This window comes from Fukomys damarensis, unplaced genomic scaffold, assembly GCF_012274545.1.
Source record: "Fukomys damarensis isolate Sample0158 unplaced genomic scaffold, DMR_v1.0_HiC HiC_scaffold_20, whole genome shotgun sequence".
In the NCBI taxonomy this organism is placed as follows: domain Eukaryota; kingdom Metazoa; phylum Chordata; class Mammalia; order Rodentia; family Bathyergidae; genus Fukomys; species Fukomys damarensis.
This window is the reverse complement of record NW_022900932.1, coordinates 40,592,249-40,618,919: the sequence shown is the minus strand read 5'-3', so window position 1 is coordinate 40,618,919 and position 26,671 is coordinate 40,592,249. Positions and strand designations below refer to the sequence as shown.

The 26,671-nt window shown below is 34.7% G+C and overlaps 1 protein-coding gene across 5 annotated transcripts in view; it reads right to left on the bottom strand.

The window, feature by feature from the left end:
* Pcgf5 (polycomb group ring finger 5) overlaps window positions 1-26,671 on the bottom strand; it is a 67,843-nt gene that overhangs the window by 23,523 nt on the left and 17,649 nt on the right. For all 5 annotated transcript variants that reach the window (XM_010632110.3, XM_010632108.3, XM_010632111.3 and 2 more), the window contains exons 3-8: window positions 24,310-24,406; window positions 20,280-20,335; window positions 20,112-20,171; window positions 17,887-18,032; window positions 3,699-3,797; window positions 745-834 (exon numbers count right to left, since the gene is read on the bottom strand). In XM_010632110.3, coding sequence (XP_010630412.1) covers window positions 745-834; window positions 3,699-3,797; window positions 17,887-18,032; window positions 20,112-20,171; window positions 20,280-20,335; window positions 24,310-24,406 — 548 coding nt within the window. The remainder of the gene's footprint in view (window positions 1-744; window positions 835-3,698; window positions 3,798-17,886; window positions 18,033-20,111; window positions 20,172-20,279; window positions 20,336-24,309; window positions 24,407-26,671) is intronic.

The following is a 26,671-nucleotide window of genomic DNA, read 5'->3' as shown; positions in this document are numbered from 1 at the left end:
AATCAATCTTAAGGTTTTTTCATACACTCAGATCATGATGAGAATTTCTGATAGCAGTACTATACCATTCCTCATTCTCACATATTAGCCTAACAATCCCTAGCGTCTCATATTTTCCTAATATCCCACGTTCCTTGTAACTCAGGTGTACTTGAGCCTAGAATTTAACCCTAATAAAGGATACAGTTCAAAAAGATTCTCCTTTGGGGTTTTCTTAGTTTTTTTCTTTTGAACAGTTTCTTCCATATTGCCTAGGGCCTAAGGCAAAAGAATCTAATCCTGGCATCAGAAGCCACTGCAAATTCATTTACCCTTAGACCTGATCTTACACTTTCAATGTAAAGGTGGTACCTGAAAAACAGATGCAGGCATATTCTACCCTATCTGTCCTCTCTGTTACAACCTCAAATCAGTTCTCTTACAGAATTAGGCATACTAGTCAGCGTAGAACCTCATCTTTCCCAACTTCATTCTATATACTTATGGGTTCCTGTTAGTTACTGGGCTTTAAAAATATGTCACTTTTTCTATTTTGAAGTTAGCAGAATTCTGAACATCTTTCAACAGTTTTAAACTACTTTAACACAGACATTGGTTTTATACTTGGACCAAATTTAGAATGTTGGAAGAAACACGAGAAACCATTTTTTTCTTCCCAACAATTTTTTTCAGTTCCTAAGTAATACTATTAAATTTAAATAACATACTAAATAATGCATATAGGTAAATATAAAAGTAATTTACGTTTTCTCCTCTTAGTCGCCATCTTGTCATATAGATGAATTCCATAGTATGATCCTTCCCCATAATTTCACCATTGCACAGTACATCCAACTTTAAAAAGAATCACAAATATATTAACATAAGTAATTTTGAAATAATATGTATTTTATATATTTTTGATATCGATGTAGTTGTAATTATGCGTTATTTAAATGAACACAGTACTTTATTGAAAGCATTTTTCTTTCTTATAGAATATTAACAATTCAGATGAAGCAGTTTATCTTCTCACAATACATACCTATTTAAGTTCATATACATAATTTATAAGTGGAATGTAAACTTTCTTAGTTCATATTTCTGTGTAACCTTAAAGATTTTATACGCATTTCTGTGACTGTTCTTTACAAATGACAAGAAAGTGTACCAAGCTCACAGGTTCTCTGGCTTCTGAATTCATCTGTCAGAATCCTTTTGACTTCCCAAGATTAAAAAGGGTAATTTTCTTCTCAGTTTTGATTCAAAAGAGGTACTAGTGTGGACTCAACAATTTATGGGGTTTTGGGGTACATTAAAGTTTCTAGTAAGTTCTGACAGCGAAGTTAATCCCACACTTTGGACCCTGGCACAAGTCTGTGTCTGGCTTCTCGCCTTTGCTGGGTTGATAATGTATAGTACAACACTTACGGGATACTCTTCTCACTTTGCATGAAATATCACAAAAGGGTTGTATTTATGAATGAAGGCTCATATTTGTTCTAGGTTGCAGGAGCTAAACAGCACCCCCCATCCTTACGAAGGCCACAGGAATTCTGGTTATGGTTCACTAATTCAACAAAGCATAATTAAATATTTATCACAGACTCCTTTAAAAAAAACTGTTGTTCTCCAGCTATTGAGAGTAACTGGTAAGATTTGAAGTATGGAGGGGAAGAAAGAGAATGTGTTTTAAATAATTTGGTATCTGGCTAGACAAAGACTATAATTGTGAACTTTAAAATGAGTATTAGACATATGAAACTTGATTACTTTTTGATAAATTGTGCTGACTTATATAAATTTAGAAATTTTTTTCAGATGTGATTTTATTAACTTTCAATCTGTCTGTCTGTCTGTGACTCTCTGTCCTTCTTGACAGGCTCTCACTAAGTTGCCAAGGCTGGCCTTGAAACTGATCCTCCTGACTCAGCCTCCTAAGTGCTAGGATTACAGGTGTGTTCTACCATGTCCAGCTCATTTTACTATTAAAAGAACAAAGTAGATAATTTCCTTTTCTTTATCTTGCCTGTAAAATAAATGAACAAGCAGAGAAGTAAAGGGAGTTACTCTGGATGGAATTAGTAATCAAGACTATGTCTCCTAGTGACATTTAACAACTAAACTATTTTGGCCCATTTAGCAATGCTGTCATATAAATTTCAATGGTCAGGTATTATATTAAATCATTTATTACATGCTGGGAAGAAAAATAATCACAGACCAATCCTAAAAAATATAAGAAAAAGTCTTTTGACTGGGATATGTAAGAAATGAAGAGTAGATAGAATCTTTTTTCCTTCCATCTTTGTCTATAAAGAAATAGACTACATGCCAGAAGACTGACAGCAATAGTTTTCTTAGCTCTAACAATTTCCTGAAAATGAGAAGATGGCAATTCAATAAATCAGACTTAAAAATAAGGAAATAAAACTATATGTGGTACTTCATTAAAAAAAACGCAAAATCAAATCATAAAAACAATTTCATTATCTACCTATACACTGTTGTCTTCTACTTTACAAAAGCACATTAGGTTCTAATATTTAAATTTTCATAATACAATTTCACAATTTTTTCTTAATATAAAAGTAGATGTTGCTTTTTTCTTTAATTTGTAGGACCAAATTCTTTTTTTTTCTTTTTTTCTTTTTATTGAGTTTATTGGTACAATCTAGGTAATACAATACAGTTACATTCATCATTGGGATCTTGTACCTTTACATAATAGGTCTTGATTGTCATTTTTTCCCCTTGTCCCTGCCCTCCCTTCACCCCCTCTGTAGGACCAAATACTAAAAAACATTTTAACCCAGACTAATTAGTCATCTGAGAGGAAGTATTAGATGCTTCCTCAAAATAAAGACTTCATACTTATCAATGCCAGTGTTCAAATATGGTCACATTTTATTTTTCTCCTGATGACTGCTTATGATATAAATGTTAATGCAGGTAAGCCAGAAAAACTACGCTGCCTTTGATGTCTTTGTTCATACAGGAAACTGGCCTGGTCTCTAGTTTTTTGGATGCTACTATTAGAATCCAGGGCAGAGGAAGGGGAAATTAATAAAAGTTGTACTTGGGCAGATAATAAAAGGTAGCAATATTTTTTACTGTTATATCCATAACCCTTAAGATCATAAACATTCTCTCAACACTGAATACATTATAAGCTATCCTGTCATCAGTGTCAGGGCAATTTGCCTCTTTTATAATACAATGGTAAAATATATTTATGAACATGCAATATGTTGGTTTTACCTAGTGCTAAACATTATCAATTTTGCAAACGTGGAACTATATGAGTAGTATCTGTGAAATACTTAAAAAGACAATGTTTAAATTCTGAGGTATATAAAAACTGGTAATAATTTAAAGGTCTTAGATTAAGGAATCACACATCCTAAAAATATGCTGATATTCAAAAGAAAAATAATTTACTTAGTATATTTTCAGAGAACTTAATAATTATGTTTAAGTATCTCCTCCAATTATAAAACACTCCTCTAATTACAAAATACTAAGTGTGTTACCATCCTGATTTACTCGGTATATGTTAAACTGGAAATATATAAATGGAATATATTCTAAAAATTAAAATTTTAACATGAAAATAACAAGTTTCCACAATAATTTAAATATATTATCAGTTAATTTTCCTTCATTAGAACTTATCAGAATTATCAAAATGATAATTATCAAAATGATATTTAGCTTACCTCATAAGAACTTGGAAGTTTTAGTTTTAAACTTAAAAATTTTTTAATAGTTCCCACAGTTACACGTGTAGAACATCGAATGAATTTCTTCATCAGACCCTAAAGGAAATAAGGATAACTGATTAAAATATTCTACTTTGTCTTTAAACTTGAGGTGCACCATTTTAATTATCACTTTAAATACTTTCCAAATGGGTTGCAAGAATGCTTCAATTTATAGGCCTGTAGTATTTGTAAGTAAAAAATGTTCCTCATCCTAGGTATATGACATGCTTTAAGAAGACATTATCGGGCCAGGGATTTAGCTCAGTGGTTCGGTGGCCTGCCTCGCAAGCGCAAAAAAAAAAAAAAAAAAAAAAAAAAAAAAAAAAAAATTAGAAGACATTATCAAGGTCCCATGTCTCTTTGGTTAAAGACATTGTAAGTATTTTATTCTTTTTGATGCTATTTTGAAAATGGAATTGTTTAAACTTCATTTTTGGATTGTTTGCTCTAGCTAACTCTTGACTCTTGTATATTGATTTGTACCCTGAACCTTGCTAAACTTATGAGCTATCAGTTTTTCTGTGGATCTCTAAGAAATTTCTACATACAATTATGCTATCTGAAATACTTCTTTTACAATCTAAATGTTTTTCTTATCTAATTGCCTTAGTTACAATATCTAGGACAACACAGAATAGAATCTCAGGAGGAAAGTTTTCAGTCACCCTTCATTACGATGACAGCTGAGGTTTTTCACAGATAGCCTTCATTTGAGAGTTCCCTTTTAATTTCAAAGTTTGCTGAGCCCTCTAAAAGGAAAGGGTGGGGCCAGGGATTTAGCTCAGTGGTTCTGCAGCCTGCCTCCCAAGTGCAAGGAAAGGGGCTGGACTTTTTTTTTTAATTTTTTTTTTGGTACCGGGGATTGAACTCGGGTCCTTGCACTTGCAAGGCAGGCCACTGAACCGCTGAGCTAAATCCCCAGCCCCCCCCCACCTTTTTTTTAGAGGCTGGATTTTATCAAATGCTTTTTCTTACTCTATCTGAGATTACCATGTATTTTTTTACCCCTGTATTCTATTAACATGGAATATTAACTGATTTTTCCTACATTGGATTAACCTTGATAATGGTGTATAGTCTTTTCTTTATGCAGCTAAATGCCCTTTTAAGATTTTTGCATCTATATTCATAAAAAATTGATTCATAGTTTTTCTTTTTTAAGGCTTAAAAACTGTGGTTACAAATGTGTATTACAAAATTTACCACCTCAGCCATTTTTGCTTTTTTGGTACCAGGGATTGAACTCTGGAGCGACAGAACTACTAAGCTAATTCCCTCAGTAGCCATTTTTAAATATAAAGTTCAGTAGTACTAATTCTACTCACACTGTTGTAAAACAGCTCCAGGACTTTTTAGTCTTGCAAACCTGAAACCCTATACCTGTTAAGCAAGAATTTATTTTCCCCCCATCCCCAGCCAGTGGTAATACTGTTGTACTTTCTAAGAATTTGACTTTAGATCCTTCATAATAAATGGAATCATACCACATCTGTCTTTTTATGAATGAGTTATTTCACTTAGCATAATGTCCCTCAGGTTTATTCATATTAAGGGACAAAACAAGATTTCTTCCCATTTTAAGATTGAAAGTTTTTTTGTTTTTTTTTTTTTTTTTTTGAGACAGGGTCTTTCTATGTAGTTCAGACTGCCCTGGACGTCACTGTGTAGCCCACACTGGTCTTGAACTCATAGCGATCCTCCTGCCTCAGCCTCCTGAGTGCTGGGATTACAGGCAGGTGATACCACACCCAGCTTTTAAGGCTGAATAATATTCCATTGTATGAATGAATATAGCACATCTCCATTCATACAACAATGTATATTTGGGTTGCTGTCATTTGCTGGTTATGGTAAATAATCTTGCTATAAATATGGGGTGTTCAAACAGCTCTTTTAAGATCTTGCATTCAATTCTTTGCCATATATACTTGGAGATGGAAATGATGAATCACATAATAGTTCTATTTTTAATTTTGAGGAAAGGCTATATACTATTTTCCACAGTGATCACACTATTTTAAAATCTCACCAACAGAGCAGCAGGGTTTCAATTTTTTATATTCTCACCAACATTTGTTATTTTCTATTTCTTTTAAAATTTATAGCAGTCATCCTAATGACTATGGGATGATTTTTAACTGTCTCTTTGATTTGTATTTTTCTGATAATTAGTGATGGTGAATACCTTCTCTTATGCTTCTTGGCCATTGTGTGTTCTCTTTGGAAAAATGTCTACTTAAAACCTTTGGGCAATTTTAAAATCAGATTATTTGATGTTTCTGTTGTTCAGTTGTAGAACTCTTTATATATTCCAGATAGTAACCCTTTATCAGATATATGGCTGGAAAATATTTTCCCCCATTCTACATTACCATTTCACTCTAGTAAATGTGTCCCTTGATGCATAAAAGTTCCAGTTTTCTCTTATTGTAATGTCTTTGGTTCTGGTGTTCAAGCAATAACTGTCTTCACAGAATGACTTGGAAAATATTCCTATCTTTTACAAGAGTTTGTGAAAGATATGTTGATTCTGACTTAAATGTGTGGGCTTTTGTGGGAAGTTTTGTTTTTTGCTATCAGTTTCATTGCTATTTGTTATAGGTCTACAGATACTCTCTTTCTTCCTGAGTCAGTTTTGGTAGTTTATGTATTTTAAGAAATCTTCCATTTCATCTATACAACTTTTGGTATACAGTTGTTTATAGTATTCCCTTATAATTTGTCTTGTAAGATTGATACTAATGTTTCCTCTTTCATCCCTGAGTTTAATAAACCATCCATCTTGTTCTGTCTAGCAAAAAATTTAACAATTTTGTTAAGGTCAAAGAACAAACTTTCAGTTTCTGAAACTTTCTTTTTTCAATTCTCTAATTTTTCCTAATACTTATTATTTTGTTCGTTTTGCTTGATTTTAGTTTTTCTCTAGTTTCTTAAGGTAAAAGATTAGGTTATTCATTGAAGCTTTTCTTGTTTTTAAATGTAAATGTTTATAGTCAAAAATTTTCCTCTGAACAATCCTTCTGCCACATTCTGTAAGTATTGGCCTGTTGTGACTCATTTTCTGTACTCAAAACATTTACAAATTTCCTCTTGATTATTTCTTTGACTCAGTGCTTATTGAAGAATTCCTCACGGCTTAATTTCTACATATTTGTGAATTTCTTAAGTTTCTTCCTGTTACTGATTTTTAATTTTATTCTTTTCTTGAGGGTTTGGGTGATCTGTTTTAGTACAGGAACACAAACTCAGGGCCTCACACTTGCCAGGCAGGTGCTGTACTGCTGAGCTACATCTCTGGCCCTAATTTGATTCTCTTGTGGTCAGATAATATACTTTGCATAAGCTGTCTTTTTAAATTTATGTAAATTTGTTTTGTGGCCAAACAGAATGCCCCATGTGCTTTTTTAAAAAACGTGTTTTATTTTGAGACAGGGTCTCACTACATAGTTGTGCTAGCTTTGAACTATGTAGCCTTGAACTCACGGCAATTCTCTCGCCTTAGCTTATGGGGTACTGGATTTACAGGTATGCATCACTACACCCAGCCTGTGCACTTTTGAAAAAAATGTGTATTCTGCTGTTGTGTGGCATGTTCTATAGATGTCAATTAGGTTTAGTTATGGTTATAGTGCTGTTCAAATCTTGCTTTTCCTTATTTACTGCACTAATTGTGCACCCATTACTGAAAGTGAGGTATTTAAGCCCCAACCAATACTGTTAGAATTGTCATATCCAATTTTGCTTCCATATTTTAGGGCTCTCTTGTTAGATGAACATATGTTAAGTATTTTATTTTCTTGACAGATCGACACTTTTATCATATAATTGTTCTTTTTGTCTCACATACGTTTTATTTGAACATCTATTTTGTCTGATGTTATTAGAATTTCTGTTTCTTTGGTAGTGTTTCTAACAGCATTCTTTAAATTCCATTTTTAGTCTATTTGTGTATTTGAATCTAAAGCAATTTTATTGCAGACAGTACAAAGGTAAATCATATATTTTTTTAATTCTTTCTGCCAATCATTGGCTGTTCAACGGAGAGCATAATAACCTGCTTCCTTATAATGCAGTCATGGATAAGGCGGAGGTTGTTAGTTTGCTATTTTTCTATATTGTAGATATAACTTCTCTTCCCATATAGCACTTTTGCCTTCATCCTTTATTTTGTTTTTGTCACAAGTTGTATTTTTATATTTTTGTGTCTGTTAACTCAAACTTAGAATACTGCTTTGGTACTACTCTCTTTTAAACTGGAGTAGGAGGGGGGAAAAGTTTCTAATACAAAATGTCTTTTTTTCTTATGCTCTCTCTCCCTTTAAAAATTAGTTTATGCTTATGATACATGTAATTACATTCATCTTAGGGAACCGCTACACATACATCTAACTGGATCATATCTACTCCATCCCCTGCCATCCCTTCTCCCTTCTTCTCCAGACCTTCTACTCATTTCCATACAGTCTATGTCCCCGTTTCCTACCATCTCTCTTTTATTTTGCTCTTTAAATTTTGAGTTTCTTATATTAGAAAACCCATGCCATATTTAACTTTCTATGTCTGATTAATTTCATTTATTATTATGGTCTCGAGACCCATCCATTTTCCTGAGTCAAGTCTAACCTTCTTTATGGACGAGTAACGATGTGTATATATATCACATTTTCTTTAGCCCTTCACCTGTTGATGGGACTATAAGCTGCAAATCATTAAAAAGATGGTATGTCATGGCAAAGTTTGCTTCATTCCAGGGTTGCAAAGATGTCTCAATAAATATACCATATAATCAGAAAAAAAACCCCACATGATTATCTCAATAGATAGAGAAAAAGCCTTTGAAAAAAATCCTGTACAGTTACTTACTCATGCTCTTTATTTCTTCATCTGGCTTTAACTTTTGGTTTAGTGCCCTTTTACTTAGACCTAGAGCTACCTCCTAATTTTTTGAAGAAAAGATCTTATAGTGACACAATCTTCTCCGTTTGTATTTATCTGGTAATCTTAGTTCTTCCTTTTTGAAAGCAGGTAAGATTTTTCATGTATATATAAAACTTGACTTTTATTTTTTTCTTTCAGCATTCTGCAAGTATCATATTGCATTTTAACTGCCATAGCTTCTGATGAATAATCAGCAACTAAGACTAAGGATCCTTTGTCCACAATGAGTTATTTCTAAATTGTTAGTTTCAAGACTCTCTTTGTCTTTGAACAGTCTGTGCAGGAAGATATGAATTTTTTTTTTAATTTCTCTTGCCTGGAGCTGAGCTTCTTAGATAGTTACATTTTGTAAAAATGAAAATTAGTTTTTGGCCATTATTTCTTCAAATATACTTTTTGACCCTTTTGCCTTTGTTCTTCTAGAAATTCCTGCTGTATATGTTGGTAAGCTTGATTGTGTTCTTTAAGTCTCTGAGGAGCTGTTCAATTTTCTTCATTCTATTTACTTTTTGTTCATCAGACTGCAGAATGCCAAATTAAGTTTGAGGTTCTTTTTCTTTGTCTCAAACCTGCTGTTGAGTCTTCTGAGTGATTTTTTTTTTGTCAAACTTTTCAACTCCAGAATATTTTAAAAATAACTTCTATTTCTTAATATTCTATATTTGATTAGACATAGTTGTAGTTCTGCATATATAGATAACTTAAAACATATGTCCGGTAAGTTAAATGTCTGAACTTCTTCAGGGACAGTTTCTATTGATTGCTTCATTCCCTGAGTATGGGCCATAAGTTCGTATTTGTTAATATGTCTTAATTTTTTTCTTGACAATTGGACATTTCACTAATATAATGTGGCAATACTGGAAATTAGATTCCTACTTGCTCAAGGTTTGTTTTTTTGTTTTTATTGTTTTTCTAGTTGTGACATTTCTAAATGAATTCTAGTCTTTAACATATGCAATCACTCAAGTTTTTATCTAGAGGTCAGATAATTATTCAATAGAGATTTCTGTACATGCTTAAGAGCCAGTAACTATCGCAGTGTATACAAACAGACTCTGTATTTGGTGCACACCTCTAACACTCAATCAGGCTGGTGATAAATCTGCCTTAGTCTTTATGCTCTGCTTGTGCAATGCTCCAAAGTCAGCCTCAAAGTGGGAGCTTGTGTCTTCTCACATCTTTCCTGAGCATGTATGCAACCCTATATATTCCCTTAGCCTTCTAGATTCTTAAGACTATGTAAAAAGCTTTGCAAAGCTTCTATGGATACCTTACCAGCTTTTGTTTAAACTTTTTGGTTTGCCTCAAATGTTAACTATACCTTAAACAGTCATGAAGCTACAACATTTGCCAGTCTGTAATTATTTTTGAAAAATATCTTTTCTTTCCACCTAAGGATAAACCTTTTTTCTACCAGGCAGACTCCCAAGTGCAAAGTGGCATCTTTCAGGGAACAACCCAAAAGGTCAAAAGTAACAATTCTTTGGCAATGAGGCTTTGAAAAAGCTTTATCGCTCTTCTTCTTAGTGCCTGGAAGATTGCAATGGGAAAGCAGGCCCTTAATTTTTTTCAAGGCTACTACAGAGCTGCAAGTTAAAATGTCACAAAGCCCTGTTTTCATGAGAATCATTATCTTATTAAATGTTTCAAGGGCTTTGAAAACCATTGGTTAAATATTATATCTTTGAAAGAGGTGATCTTGGACTCTGCCAAGTTCTTTCTTTCCTTTTTGCACTTTTATGGAGAAGCAAATTTTTGGAGGTACTTTATTGATTTTACTGACATCCTAATCTTGACTATTCTTGTGGCTGTCACATTATAAAAACTACACAAGTATTGCACCAGCATGTTAAGCAGCACATGACACTGCAGAGGAATGAGATGGCTAAGAAAGCTGCAAAGCAATATAGACATACGTCTGTACTTCTAAGTGGTTCATGATGCAGTTCCAAGGAAAAAACACGATGTAAAAGAAAAAAGACAGAATCAGTGACTAACATCCACAGGAACATGCTTAATAGATAAGCTAAACCCTGAGTGATAAATGTTAAGTTCTACAGAATTTCAGAAAAGATTCATTAGGTTGGGGAAAAAAAAAATCACAAAGAACAGGGATCTCTGCTTGGATCTGGAGAGAAGACAGGATGGTGAGAAGAAAAGTGAAGAACATGCCCAAAAGAAACGGATTTAAAGTTCCAGAGTCCTTTATATATGCACAGCACAAACCTTTATATATTCTACTTACAAATCCACTGTCAGATAAGTGATATACAGTATATAACTTATACACAGAGCACTAATCATGGTCAGGAGGAGGCATTACAGATGAATGAGTTTAATGGGAGGGCTTAATGGGAAACTTATTAAGAAAGGGGCTACTTATTTAGATTTGATTCTGTAGGCAAGAAGGTGGCAAACACTGGCCACGTCCCCATGTCACATCTGGCTGGGCAACAATTTTCTTAAGCAAAGTTTTACTGGAATACAGCTACACCATTCACTTACTATGGTTTATGGCTGTTTTAAGGCTACAATGAATAAGTTGGAGAAGTTGCAATTGAGACAATGTGGCCTACAGGGCCAAAAATATTTACCATTCAACTATGTCATAATCTAGGCCCTCATCCTCTGCCTTGCCCACACTATGCAAGCGACCTTAAATAACAAAAAATTGAGGGTATAAAAGCCACTGAAGAAACTACTTTAAAAGACTTAAGACATAAGGATAAGCAACACTAAACTCAATAGTGCCTGGTGGAAGGAAAAGGACAAAAGGTCAAGGATGACTCCAAGGTTTTGAACTTTTGTGTGTGACTGGTTGAAAGATGGTAGTCAAAACTGAAAATGAATATTTGTACTTAAATTGGGTGGAATATAATGAATTTGCCTTGGACATAAGTTTCAACTGTTAAACTTTCAACTGGTATTTAAAAGCAGAGACAAAATACTTCAACTTGGGAGAAATGGCAAGGAGTAACAGGATTCCAGAAAACATAAAAGAGACCTCCTAGAATGAATACAGAGAAAGTATTACCAAGTAGAAAGTAAACAGACACAAAATAGGAATAGCCTGGGAGAGAAGATGAGAATCAAGATAGCATAAAAATCTTCCTAAGCTAAAAAAGTTGTCTGGAGAATGGAGGAATGATACGTCAGCTCACAAACTAAATTCTTTCCATGATTCTGATTGCAAACTGAATTGGATGAGACCTGAATCAAGTTTCCCCGTCAGGTCAGGGCTGAACCTAACAAATTAATTTAATTAGATTCTTGTCCAATTTGGTTTGCAACTAAAATCGTGGACAGAATTAAGTTCATGAACTGAGGTACCTCTGTACAAAGAAAAAATCTATAAAAGAAAGAAAAAATGGATAAAAAAGGCAACTAGAACAACAAAGTGCCAGATTCCACGGCAGGGTGGTTAATTTTTTAAATGAATTTTGAAAAATCAGTATTTTTAACTTTCATAGTAGAAATCATGCAGAAAAACAGATTTCACATTTATTTATGAAAAGAGATTTGGTGCTTTCATTGACTTAACTTTTACTATCAGCAACTTAGAGCTAAAGAATGATTATAATCCCTCTGAAATTCTTCCAAAAGGGATTACAGCAGTGTCTGGCAAGAACAGAGAAACAGTTACAAAAACTCTGATGAAAACACAAAAAAGGGAAAGCTACTGCACAAGAACATGGAAAACAACAGAGAAGACTGGAAGGGTAAACAGGTACAGTGGTCATTTCTTTAAAGATGCCTCATCCAGCCAAACTCCTTAACTAAATCAACTATCTCCCTGTACTGTGTTTGATTATATGTAAAAGTCCTAACCAAGTTCCTTGAGTGGTAATTTTTGTTCTTACTATTTATGTCATTACTGTCTAATATTTACAGATATTCATTGACCTACTATGCTTATATATATACTTTATTACAAGATCTTGTGAAAGCTTAAATTATATTAAAAAATTGTTTTGTCTCCTAGTAGGAAAATGTCACTAAATAAAATTAGAGACAATGGATAAAACAAAGTGACAAACATCTGTTTAAGAGATAAAGTAGTTAACATTTACAATGGAAATGAAAAAATGTCGTGCAATAAAAAGCAGAAAACATTATCATTTAAAGACCAAAAAAAAAATCAATAAAAATAAATAAGGTGTTCTAAGATCTTTTAAGAAATCAATTAGCAGATACAGAGAGAAAAAGGATTAGAAATGAAAATTCTGTAGGAAATAATGCAGAGACTTTAATGACTTTAAAAGTACATAGGTATTTTATAACGATGTTACTTCCAAACCAGTATTACTTATAAAGTATATTAGCCATGATATTGAAAGCTTATTGAATTACAAATAGAAATATAAACAGGTAAATTAAAAGAGAATGAACAGAAGGGTTAGAACCACTGCTTAACATGAAATTACATACCTGAGCATGAGTTGGTTACCACATATAAAAGATAAACAGTGCCTATGAACTCCCAACAAAGGTACAAAAGGTTGAGGTGAAACAGAGGTGTGATTCTCTGCATCAGCCACTAGATGGTAGGGTTGGCACAGGATGACTGGGAGTGGGTGGTCCTGGTGGTGGTGGAAAATACAGGTCTCCAGAGTAAGCAATTGCGTGAACATCTGCAGAACTGTCAAAGATGTGCTTCCCACTGGATTATGTTAATAAAAACTTTAGATGCAAACAGTTGAAGTATTAGAAAATCCAACAACAAATTTAAAAGGATTTACTATAAAATGATCATTAAAAAAATACAACTTAAGGCTGGGGACTTAGCTTAGCGGTTCGGTGGCCTGCCTTGCAAGCGCAAGGACTCGAGTTCAATCCCCAGTACCACAAAAAAATAAAAAAAAACAAAGCAAAACATACAACTTAAACCGGGCGTGATGGTGCATGCCTGTAATCCCAGCACTCGGGAGGCTGAGGCAGGAGGATCGCTGTGAGTTCAAGACCAGCCTGGGCTGCAGGTTTCAGGTCAGTCTCAACTACACAGTGAGACCCTGTTTCAAAAAAAAACCCAAAAGGGAAGGAGGAAGGTGGAGGTCCGGGACAGCTACTCTGAGCCCATTGTTGCTCTGGCCTGCCTGGGGCCAATCGGTTAGGACTAGCTTGCTGTGGGTGCCCCTGCAACCCAATGTGCCAGTCCTTGGATCCACTCTGCAGAGGCACAGGTGGTCATAAAGGGCATTTTTCTGAGCTCCAGACTTTGAATATCTTCAAAGAAAGGGCAAAGGGAACCTGTGGTAGAACTTGGTGGAGTTCAACCCTGCAGGAGGTCAGGGAGCTCAATTTGGGCCCTGCAGCCCAAAGTCAGCCTGAATCTAAAAGAGGCCCTTCAAATTCTTTTTTCCATTCTTTTCCTTATTCCACTCTACAAATTCTTTTAGCTGTCCTCTTTTTCCAACTCAGACTCTTGCTCCCCCATATTATTCCTCATCTCCCTTTCTGTTCCTGCTCCTGCCCTAACTCAGATTTCTTCTTTTATCGTTTCTTCTTTTTTCTTTATATTCTTTTCTTCTCTCATTTTCCTTCACTCAAGGGTCAACAGTTTCAAAGGAAAGCGAGCCCCAATTACTGTTAAGTTGTTATATTCTTGCCCTCTGTTTTCCCTTTTGCCTTTAAGTTTCCTAAAGATTGTATGGCCATCCTATGTCCTCTGGCTTCACTTGAAACCTTCTCCAATTCTTTTACTTATCTACTCCTCTCGCCCCAACTCAGTCTAAGTCCCCATCCTAAATGGTAAAGATGCTATACTGAAGAGCTTATTCACTGCAAACATATTTTGGGCTGCTTCTTGATTTTAATTCAATTCACATAGTTTAAAAGTGATAGATTAATGACTACTACAAATGGTCAACTTGTAAAGCTGTGCTTGATCCTACTGTGTTGCTGATTGTATCAATTGGGCTAAAGGGTTATGATCGATTTAATGAGTTGCCTTCTCTGATATTATGAAAATGCCTATGAGAATGTCTATGAGTCATTAGAGACTCAAAAGCTAAAGCTCAACTATATGAGGAAGATTTAAGTAATAACCCAGGAATTAAACCAAGGAAAACCTAGCAACAAAAATAAAAACTAGAACACACTTAAGCAAGACACAAAGACAGACTTCCGGGTTAACCAATGGCAAATAGCAGAGCAAAGAAGGAGGATGAAAAGTCTGATAGTGAGACACCAGGACACCCTGAAACCATAGCACAGGAAGTAACAAAACAGATCAGGCTCTACAAAAATTCAAAACAGAAATAATTTCCCAGATAAGCATGGAGATGGTGAGCAAAATGAAAATCATGATTCGAGATTCTAGAACAGAAACTGACAAAAAAATAGATGCGCTCAGGACCAGGACAGAAGCCATGAAGGCCCAGCAGAAGAAAGAAATGGAAATCATGAATGCCCAACATAGGAAAGAAATGGAATCCATAAAACAGATTCAAACATATCCAGGAGATTAGAAACTTTACTGAAAGTTTTTGCAACAAGATAAAAGAATGTGAAGATAGAATTTCAGATACAGAAGATAGGATTACAGTCAGTGACCGTGAAAAGGGAGGTCTCTTAAAAACAGTAAGGGACCATGAGAAATCGATCCAACAACTCCTAGATGATGCAAAGAAGAGTAATATAAGACTGATAAGGAATCCATGAAGTAGCAGGAGAAAATGCAAATGAGTTAAAAAAGCTGTTCACAGAATTAATGACAGAAAACTTCCCAAACAAAGGGGAAGAACCTGACATACAGATAAGTGAGGTATACAGGACTCCAACTAGCCATGATTAAAAAAATAACTACACCTAGACATATAATAAGGAAGATCCCAGAAACCCAACAGAAGAACAAAATACTATAAGCAGTAAGAGAAAAGAAACAAATCACATGCAAAGGAAAGCCCATCAGAATCAAAGCAGACTTTTCAACACAAACCCTCAGGTTAAGGAGAGCCTGGAGTGAGGTATTTCAAGTCAGAAGAGAAAACAACCTCCAACCTAGACTGATGTATTCTGCAAAACTCTCTTTCAAAATGGATGGGGAAATAAGATACTTCCATGACAAAGAGCATCTGAGAAACTTCCTGAACACCAAACCAGCACTACAAGGAATTCTAAACAATATCCTAGAAAAAGACAATGAAGGTCACAACACCATGAGGCCCAACAGACCAAATCAAATAGGCAAGGCAAGAAACTAAAAAGAGAGGGGAAAAAATTAAAAAGAGTCAACAAAAGGATAATAACATGACAATAAAAACTCAATACATATCAGTTATAAACATCAAGGTCAATGGCCTCAATTCACGAATCAAAAGAAATAGCCTGGCAGAATGCATTAAGAAGCAAAATCCAACAATATGTTGTATACAAGAAACACACCTAGTGCAAAAAGAAACTCATAGACTGAAAGTGAAAGGATGGAAAACAGTTCTCCAAGCGTCAGGAGCCCAGAAAAAAGCAGGGGTAGCAATCTTATTCACAGTCAAAGTAAATTTCAAACCAAAACTGATTAAGAGAGACAAAGAAGGCCACTACATCCTTGTAAAGGGAACAATTCAAGAAGAAGAGATGACAATCATAAACATATATGCACCAAATATTAATGCCCCCAACTATATAAAACAAATATTAAGTAACATGAAAAACCAAATAAGCACTAATACAATTGTAGTGGGGGATCTAAATACCCCACTATCACAAATAGACAGATCATCTAGGCAAAAAATCAACAACAAAATACTAGAACTGAATCAAGCTTTTGAACACATGGACTTAATAGACATCTATAGAGTATTCCACCCCACAAAATCAGAAAATACATTCTTTTTGGCTGCACAGGGGTCATTCTCCAAGATAGACCACATACTAGCTCAGAGAACAGGTTTGAATAAATACAAAGGAATCGAAGTTATCCCCTGTATATTATCAGATCATAGTGCAATCAAGCTGGAGCATAACAAACTGTAGGAACTTCATAAACACATGGAAATTGAACAACACTCTCCTAAACAACTGGGTCACAGAGGAAATTAAAGAAAAAATTAGACAGTTTTTACAAATAAATGATAATACCAATATAACATACAAGAATTTATGGGAATCTATGGGACACAATAAAAGCAGTTCTATGTGGAAAATTCATGCATTGAATGCCCACACAAAGAAAACAGAATGAGCTCAAATAAACCTGATGATGAATCTTAGACTCCTAGAAAAAGAGTAAGAAAAACCCAAAGCTCATACGAGAGGAAATTATAAAGATTAGAGCAGAAATCAATGCAATGGAAACTAAGAAAATGATACAAAAAAATAAATGAATCAAAGAGTTGGTTTTTTGAGAGAATAAATACAATCAATAAACCCTTAGCTAACCTTATCAAAAAAAGCAAAGAAAAGGCTCAGATCCATGCAATCAGGAATGAAAATGCAAAGTCACAACAGATCCAACAGAAATCCAGATAACAAATAATCCAGTAACAAATTTTGGCGGGGTTCTGGGGAGAAAGGAACCCTTCTCCATTGTTGGTGGGAGTGCAGACTGGTGCAGCCACTATGGAAAACCCTTAGCTAACCTTATCAAAAAAAGCAAAGAAAAGGCTCAGATCCATGCAATCAGGAATGAAAATGCAAAGTCACAACAGATCCAACAGAAATCCAGATAACAAATAATCCAGTAACAAATTTTGGCGGGGTTCTGGGGAGAAAGGAACCCTTCTCCATTGTTGGTGGGAGTGCAGACTGGTGCAGCCACTATGGAAATCAAAACGGGGATATACATATTGAAGATATACTCTTAAGTGAAATAAATAAGTCACACATGTGTAAGTACCGAATAGTTTCTCTGGTGTGAAAAATTATAATTGTACATAAGATCCTAATGGTATAATTGACAATGTGAAATAGGAAGAAAAGGGCTAAAGGTGTAGGGGAAGTGGGAAGGGTAGGGGAAAGGGAATAAGGGAAAAGAAAAAAAATGAGAAAATGAAAAAATAGAAATAAAGCATTTATAAATAGGGAAGGGAGGAGGGGGTGAAGGGAAGGCAGGGGTAAGGGGAAAAAATGAGAACCAAGACCTGTCATGTAAAGGTACAAGATCCCAGTGATGAATGTAACTGTACTGTATACCTAAAATGTACCAATAAATTCAATGAGGAAAAAACAAAACAAAAAACATCTAACAACTTACTTGTCCACTCACCTTGACTACATTGTCTCCTGATTGTCCATTATTTCGTAAACAATCTAGACAGATAGCAATTTGTGGGTCACTTCTGTGATAGTCTTTATCATCCTGATTTTCATCACCTTCCTCTGCTTTAGGTTTGTCAACTTTTGAAGTATCATCTGTATAATTTTTTAAAAAGTCAGCTATAACTCAAAGTTAAAGCAATAATATATGACTCACCAAAACCAAAAATCAGACTCATAAATAATACAACTGGATTTACTGACACATTCATTTATTGCATGCTTTTGCTAATGTGTTAGACATGCACTGTGCTAGGCCTGAAGGAAGATTAATAAAAGTAGAGGGCTATCATGCTTAACATCATTAGTGGCCAAGGTATAGGACAAAGTAAACAATAGACAAAACACATGATGTGAGGTAAAATAACTCTGTGGGCATATATAACAGACACAATGAACTCAAACTTTGGGGATGAAGCAAAGGTTCAAGGAAGATTTCTAGATAACTATCTCTAAGCTAAAACTTGAAATAATTGCTAAGGAAGGATTATTTTGTAGACCCCCACACCCTCAACCCCACAATGATTAATCAGCCCCTTTTCAATGACTATAGTTAAAAGCTTTATAAGAAATAATATAGGGGAAGTAAGATCCCTTTCTTCTTCATACTTATAAGGAAACTAGGTAGACAGGAAGTGCCTTCTATGAATCAAACAGGTCCAAAACAAGATCCAGATTCTCTACCAGAAGATTAATTATCATAAATTCTTATCATTTATCTTATTAATTATCATAATTCTTCCATTTTTAAAACGAAGAACTGGGAAGAGGGAGCTAATTTAGCAGGCTACAGCCCTTTAGAAATCAATCTGATACAGTCTACAGCCATACCACCCTGAATGCTCCCGATCTCATCTGATCTCAGAAGCTAAGCAGTCAGGTCTGTTAGTACTTAGAAGGGAGAAGTCAATCTGATACAAAAAATCATAGACTAAATCTACCATACAACTTCTGATGAAAATTCTCTGTGCTCCTGTCCTCTTGAGCAGGCAGTAAAAGCGGGAACATTTAATTAACCTTATGTTATCTTTTTGCTATGACACTACCATCCAATCGCAATGCACATTTAAATAAAATAAGGCTTTAGTTATTTTAGTTTCTTTGCCCATTTTGTTGTTATATATTAAAAATAGTGCCTTGCTACCTTACTCCAGTCACCCAAAGTGGTGGCAGACATCCTTTGCTTAGGAAAACAGTTCTGCCTAGTTAAACTGAAGTAATAAAACAATGATCCCATTTTACAGATGAAAAAGAGAAAGGCAGCATTTTTCATCCATCTTACTGATGTTTAATTGGCAAATATATATGTATATATATATGTACACACACATATATATGAAAGATTTGAATGGTATTTAGGTATCTTGAATGCAATTTAATATTTAAAAAATGGGAAATAATCCAACGTGCTTATTATCTCAGAGAAGCCTTTGCAATGATAATACATGCTAAAAGGCCTTTCTCTGAACAGTAATGTTTTTGTTGAAATTATTAAAAGTACCAAGTGCTGAGTCTCCTGTGACCAACAGGAGAGATTTGGACACTTGGGATAAATGATAGGAAAAATTCCAATAAGTCCACTGAGGTATTTTTAACATTTCCAGGACATGTTAAATTTGTGTCATCTGAGGTCCACCTATGAAAGTTTCATTCCAGAGTATCAGAACATAGCAATATCCTTTAATCTGACCTTCAGTTACATCTTAGTTCTCTCTCCTATTAAAATCAACTTATAAAATAAATAAAAACAGGGCCAGGGATTTAGCCCCATAGTGCCACACCTGCCTGGCAAGAGCAAGTGAGTTCTATTTCTGGCACCAAAACAAAAAATTATTAAAGTCTTATTTAGTTGCTATTTCTTACTTCAGATTTTTTCCTATTCAGAAATTACTGCCATAATCACCTAGTCACTTTTCTCTTTTATTTTTCTTTTCTTTCTCATCCCAAGTCCAACTTCCTCTATTTCCAACTGCCCTCAATGGAAAACCAGATTTGTATAGATTTACATATAAAATCTTATGAAGAGAAAAAACAGGAGAACATGAATTTTGTGCAAGAGAAATCTGAAAAAGACATAATAGTTTATAAAAGCAACAAAAAGTTTTGAATTTAAAGAGTTGACCAAAAAGTTAACCAATTTGAGAGATGCTGCTAGATACAGACATAAAAAGTTACCTTGACCATTTTCTTGAGGCTTATTTTTCTTCCAAAATTCAGATTCACGCTCAAGTTCTTCTAATTTAAAAGAAAAAAAGAATATAAACCAGGAGCAATCATGAAATCTTATTAGAAATACTGAGTTCATAAAACTGCAAGTCTGTGAGAACCTAAAGAGCAACTTACGTTCTCGCAGTCCAGGAACCAGCTTAAATATAATTTCCTCCAATGTATTATCCAACCTTCAAAGGGGGGGGGAGAATATACTAACAATGAAGACATTAAGATCTAGTATGTATATAGCTTTAGATTTATATCATGCATGTATCACAAAATATAGAATAATTATTTTAGCATACCTAGGATACCAAATCCTTCTGCACATGGAGCATAACCATTTTGTAGCCTTTGCCAGTGGTGGACTGTATTAAAAAAATGATCCCAGTTCCAAGCTCTCACTCTATACCCTCCCCTATGGGTTGGGGTCTGCTTCTCAGCCCTGAGAATATAGGGCTGAAACTTGCTCAGACCTACAGACTATGAACAAATGACAGCTATGCTTAATTCTGAGCCCAATTTTCAGAAACATGCTTTGTTTTCTCTCTCAGAATCCTGCTAGCCTAAGAACAAGCCTGGAGGATGAGGCACCATGTAGAGGAACACCACTCTACCCTCCTGGGGCCATTTTAGATGAGGCCACAGACAGCCCACCTGCAACATGGGGAAGAATGCAGCAAAGAGCAGCAGAGTAGCCTCATGGGTGCGCAGCTAATGACAGTTCAAAAGAACCACCAGCCATTCCATGAACTGTGAGGAGTAACAAGTGCTTACTTTCTCAAGCATTATTTTAGAGGTTATTTCTTATATGCAGCAGTAGCTGATAAGTTCACTCTTGAAATCTCTACCAAAACCCTAGTTCTTCCCTGAGATGGAAATCATCTCCATTGCTCTTTTCTGAGAAGTGGAGAAAATTTAGTTATTCTGTCTTCCTTGATAAAAACTTAAATATTTATCTTTAACTTTTCTTATTTTCTTTTCCTGCTAGATAATTTTTCCTTTTCATGGCTTTATTTCTTCAATCTATCTTCTTGATCCCACAACACCCCCTTTTCACTTAGTCTCCTTCATCCTGCTCAAGAGTATTACTCTTCTCTGACTTCAAATATCTTCAAACATGCAAAGGTTTCCTCACATCTAAAAAAGGAAAACAAATTTGCTTAACTCATTATCTTTTAAAGCTATCATTTCATTCTTTTTCTCCCAACTAAAAAAAATTTGAAAGCATAAATCTGTATTATTTGTCACATATTCCATTTTGCTTTTTTTCCTCCTGAACCTTTAAAGTTATCTATAACTTTCTTCATACTAAATACTTTTAAGATTTTAAAGTAGAAAAACTTTTTTTTTTTCAAACAAGAGTCTCATTATACAGCCAGTGGCCAGGCTGGCCCTGAACTCATAGATTCTCTTGTCTCAATCATCTGAATGCCAGGATTACAGGTATACACCACCACATCTGGCTCTAAGATGAAAAAATTTTAAATTTATTTTAAAAATTAATTCTCTTATATTGCTCTGCAGATATTTGAATATTAACACTATCAAAAATTTTAATTTATTTCTTTGCTACTAAACAGTTAAATAAAGTTGTCCCTCAGTATCAACGGGTAACTGGTTCCAGGATCACTCAAAAAGAGCAAAATCATCGAGTCCCCTGTATAAAGTATTTACATATAATCTATGCCTATCCTCTCATATACTTTAAATAATTTCTAGGTTGCTTATAATTCCTGCTATAAAATAAATGCTATAAATAGCTAACGGTATGCACTGTTTAGGGAATAATAACAAAAAATCTGCACATGTTCAATACAAAATGCAATTTTCCCCCAAATACTTCTCTTCTTTATTCCCTTTCACTCTCCTTTCCTCTTAATTTTAATCTTTTATTTTTTTCCAGGCTGAGTATTGAAACCCATGCAGGGTAGGCGAATATGCCACCATTAAGCTACATCTCCAGACCCTCTTCCAATATTTTTGCTCTGTGGTTGGTTAAATCTGTGAATGTAGAACCCACAGACACAAAGGACTGGCTGTACTTTTCAATCTATTGCTGTATACCCTATGTCCTTTGAACTTCTCAATGGGTTGTCTTCCTTGAGGATCACATCTATATTTGTGGCTTGAAACTACCACAAAGGTAGTGAACTATGTCTGTGATGTCTCACTGCCAAGCACTGGTTCCACATCTCCACAGATGTTGAACACCTCAACTACCTCTTCTGTATGAAGGCTGTATCATCAACCCTCCTCCAATGAAATACTGACTATCCTTCACTATCTCACTTTTACAATTAAATTAAGTGATATAGCAACTCTTCCAAACAGGCTCAAATAAAGAATTAACTTCTCTGTCTCTGATTCACATACTTTTCAACTAAGTCTCACTCACAGCTCAACAATTCTTCCATCCAGCCTTTCCCCACTACCCCATCCATCCACTATCATTTACCACCTTGTCAAAGTAAGACACAGAGCTATCTTCCTGTAGCTTGTCATTCTCAGAATGCTTTCTCCCCAGATTACTAATTTGATCATTATTTCCTAGATTAAGAACTAATTTCTTCCTATTACCTGGCTTCAAGTGTTTATATAACTCAAATCTAACATAATTGGTGCTATTTTCTCACGCCTCTCTTTTCTAGTCAGCTGGCTTAGTTACTTACCCCAAGAATTCCTTCTACTTTCATTTCTGTTTTTCTCCCTCATGTTTTTTATCCTGGCTCAAATACTCTTCTTATACTCCAAGCAAACTGGCATTAACTTTATTCTTTAAGACAACTCAAATACTCATTTACAAAGTTTTCCCAGACTTTTTAGTAGTAGTAATACATAAGAAATAGGACTTCTTTTCTTAACTTAATATTTAAAAGTAAATATTGTAAAATTAAAAATAAAATTTCCTTAAAAAATATATTAAAATATAACATTCCCAGGCCCTATCCAGCCATTCTGATTCCTACCACCTCAAAAGTAACCACTTTCAAATCCAAACTCTTCTATTTACTTTCTTTTTTTTGGTGGGGGGTACCCGGGATCAAACTCAGGTCCTTGTACTTGCCTGGCAGGTGGGGGAACCACTGAGCTAAATCCCCGGCCCCTCTATTTACTTTCATATTTTTCTTAAAAAGAAAAAAAAAAGCTCCACATTTTCTCTGTATAATTTTCTGACTTTCTTAAAAGCTTAGTTCTCTTATATTATATGTCCTTCCCTTTCCTCCCAACATATGCCTTTTTCTTCCATTTTCCATATTTTTATTACCAATATATATTTTTTCTAGTACCAGTGCTTACACGGTAATTAATAAATAATTATGGGGTTGGGGTATGGTTCAGTGGCAGAGTGTGCACTCGGCATGCAGGAGGCCCTGGCTTCAATCCCTCCCTTTTGTATTCACAAAGCACTCTCTATAGATATAGCCTCTATTTTTTAATAATAACTACTTCCTTCCATTTACAATACACCTAATTCCAAAACTCTCAAAAATAATCTCTTCTCACTATGTGCACACCAATCAGGAATTGACTAGATTCACTCCATTTCCTCTAAGACATTTCTAACCACTCTAACTCCAGGTTAAGCTTGATACGATCATTAAAATCACTCCCATACATATTCCCTTGATTCTCTTGTCTCTCTTACTGGCTCAAAACTGTTTGGTATAACAACTACTCTAGTTAAATTCAACTCTCCATTAACTCTGCACTTGTACCCATGGCTGAAAAAGAAAACCACCACATGCCTTCAAATTCATGAATACAACCCAAATGTGCTTTTCATGCTGCCAGGAGTCACACTATACTTTCCCTGTCCCCCTCTCCTCTGCTCTCCAAGTCCCCTTTTTCTTACTCTTGGCTGATGAGTATTTTTTCCTCAATGAAAAAAGTCCACAGGCTATGGCCACCATATTTATGTAGCAACTAAAGTATTCTAAAAACCTAAGAGAAAGTTAAAAATTTTAATTTTCAAATGAATTTCCTAAATATTTAATATAAACACTCTTATTTTAATCTTAAAATAAAATTATTTAAAATGAAAATCATAAAATTCCTAAGACCTAAATTAATTGTCAAGACATTAAGAAATATATAGTATATAAAAAAACTAAGAGTTTTTACATTTAAATCAGGCGAACTATAAAATACATTTCCTTACCTCAACATTTCTAATGGATTTGTCTCATGAACTTGGTTGCCACACCTGGGACAATCATTGCTGTCTTCGAAGTGCTGAACAATACAAGTCTTACAGACTAAGAAGAAAGAAGGTGTTAGGTTAAAATGGATCGTTTGAACTATCATTTAAGTAGAAATAGTCCTTAAAACATTACCTACTACAGGCAGTATATTACTATTATATCAAACTGTATAAAACCTTAAAACTGTAGTAAACCCAAATGGAATACAAACCTAGAGCCATGATACATAAAAAATACTATTTTGCTTACTGTTTTTATATTCACAAATCATATAGTATTCTACTCATATTCCTTTTAAAAGATGGTGCATTTATAGAACTTAAAGAAGTAGTCATACTCCTAAGTGAAATAAATAAGTCACACGTGTAAATACCGAATAATTTCTCTGGTGTGAATAAACTGCAGTAATACATAAGATCCTAATAAGATTACAGACATTGTGAAATGGAAAGAAAGGGGCTAAAGGTGTAGGGAAGGTGGGATGGGTAGGGGAAGGGTAATAAGGGAAAAGAAAAAATGTGAAATAATGAAAAGATGGAAATAAAGTGTTGGTAGATGGGAGGGGAGGAGGGGGTGAAGGGAGGGCAGGGACAAGGGGAAAAAATGAGAACCAAGACCTGTCATGTAGAGGTACAAGATCCCAACAATGAATGTAACTGTACTGTATCCCTAAAATGTACCAATAAACTCAATTAAAGCTGAAAAAAAAGTAGTTCAGAGAAAAGTAAAAACATTTAAGATTGCCTTTACCTCTTTTGTTAAAAATTTATATGAATGTGATAAATAGTTCTGAATGAAACCTGAGAGTTTTCAATGTGTTGATCTTACTTTTATTGGCCAAGTACCAGGAGTTATAATGAGTTTTCTGGCCTTGTGGAGTATGTCAAATTTGTACTCATAGGGACTGTAATTCTATGGAGCAAATGTATGGGTATCAGAATGGTATAAAGGCATGACAGATAAGCTGGAAGAAAAAATGTGAAACTAACAAGAATAATAAAAAATTTTAAATAAAGATTCTGAATAAAGACAATGCAGATATGACTGGTGGATTTGAAGCCAAAACACTATATAACCCTACATTTCCTTCAAATACTACTCATTTCTCTGGTTATGAATCTAAACTTCTATTATTCTAATTATCTCACCCCAAAACATTCATAAATTTATAGCATATGAACTATAAAATTTCAATCCAAATCCCTTTCCTGTACTCCTCCTCCTCATTATGACCCTGTATAATCTGAAATTTTTACCAAGTGAAGGCATCAAGAAATATTAATCTATCCTCCTCTGACAATTTAACTTCAAGGTACTCCTTTCCCCTTCTTCATGCCCCACATTATCTAGATGTAAGTTTATCTACCTTAGTCAAGAATGAACCTAGAATTCCTACCGCTGAGATTAGGTCTGAAAATTCAAATGTATTACATATACTGGCTAGAGCGTGAAAGGGAAGAAATCTCTCAGGTCTTTAATTTCAAAAGTATTTAATACATATATAAAATAACAGCATTTGTTTCACTTATTTATTCACTGATTTAATGGGCATTTATTGAATGCTAGGCATCATACTAGTAGTTGAAGATGCAGGGGCAGACAAAGTCCACAATGTTATGGAGGTCAGAATCTATTCAGGAATATGAGCAAATAATTTTAGTTTATGCTAAGTGATATTTTTATCCTGTCCTCCACTTCAAAAAGGTAGATGGGAGTCCTGGGGGCTGGCAGCTAAACAGTGATCAGGGCAGGCTTCCCTAAGAAGGTGATATTTAAGCAGCTCTGTGGATGAGTGCGAAAGAAATTTCCTTTACTCCCATCACACCATCACCTATTTAGGGTAACACCTTCCCCTCACTACAGGCCTCTCCAAATGTATGTGAAAGACAGTATGAGAAAACACGTTTTACACTTAGCTTAGGGTTATCATGTAGAATTGAATACCTTCACTGGCCCCCGAATCACTCAAAAGGTTTTAAATATCTTTTATTATTTATTTATTTATTGGCAGTACTGGGGATTGAACCAGGTCTTTACACTGAACTATATCCCCAGCTGCCCACCACCACTTTTAATTTGAGACAGGGTCTTTCTAAGTCATTAAATTGCCCTTGCTGGGTTTGAACTTGCAAACCTCCTGCCTCAGCCTCCCAAAATGCTAGAATCACAGGTCTACTACGCTCAGTTTTTAAATGTCTTTTTAAAAAGCCAAACTAATTTTTTGAGAAGAGAAGGCTGCCTTGTTATGCCACACTGAAATGGAGAACATATCATTTGAATACGTTTAGAGGACTGCTGACATTTGCTCTTTTTCCAGGG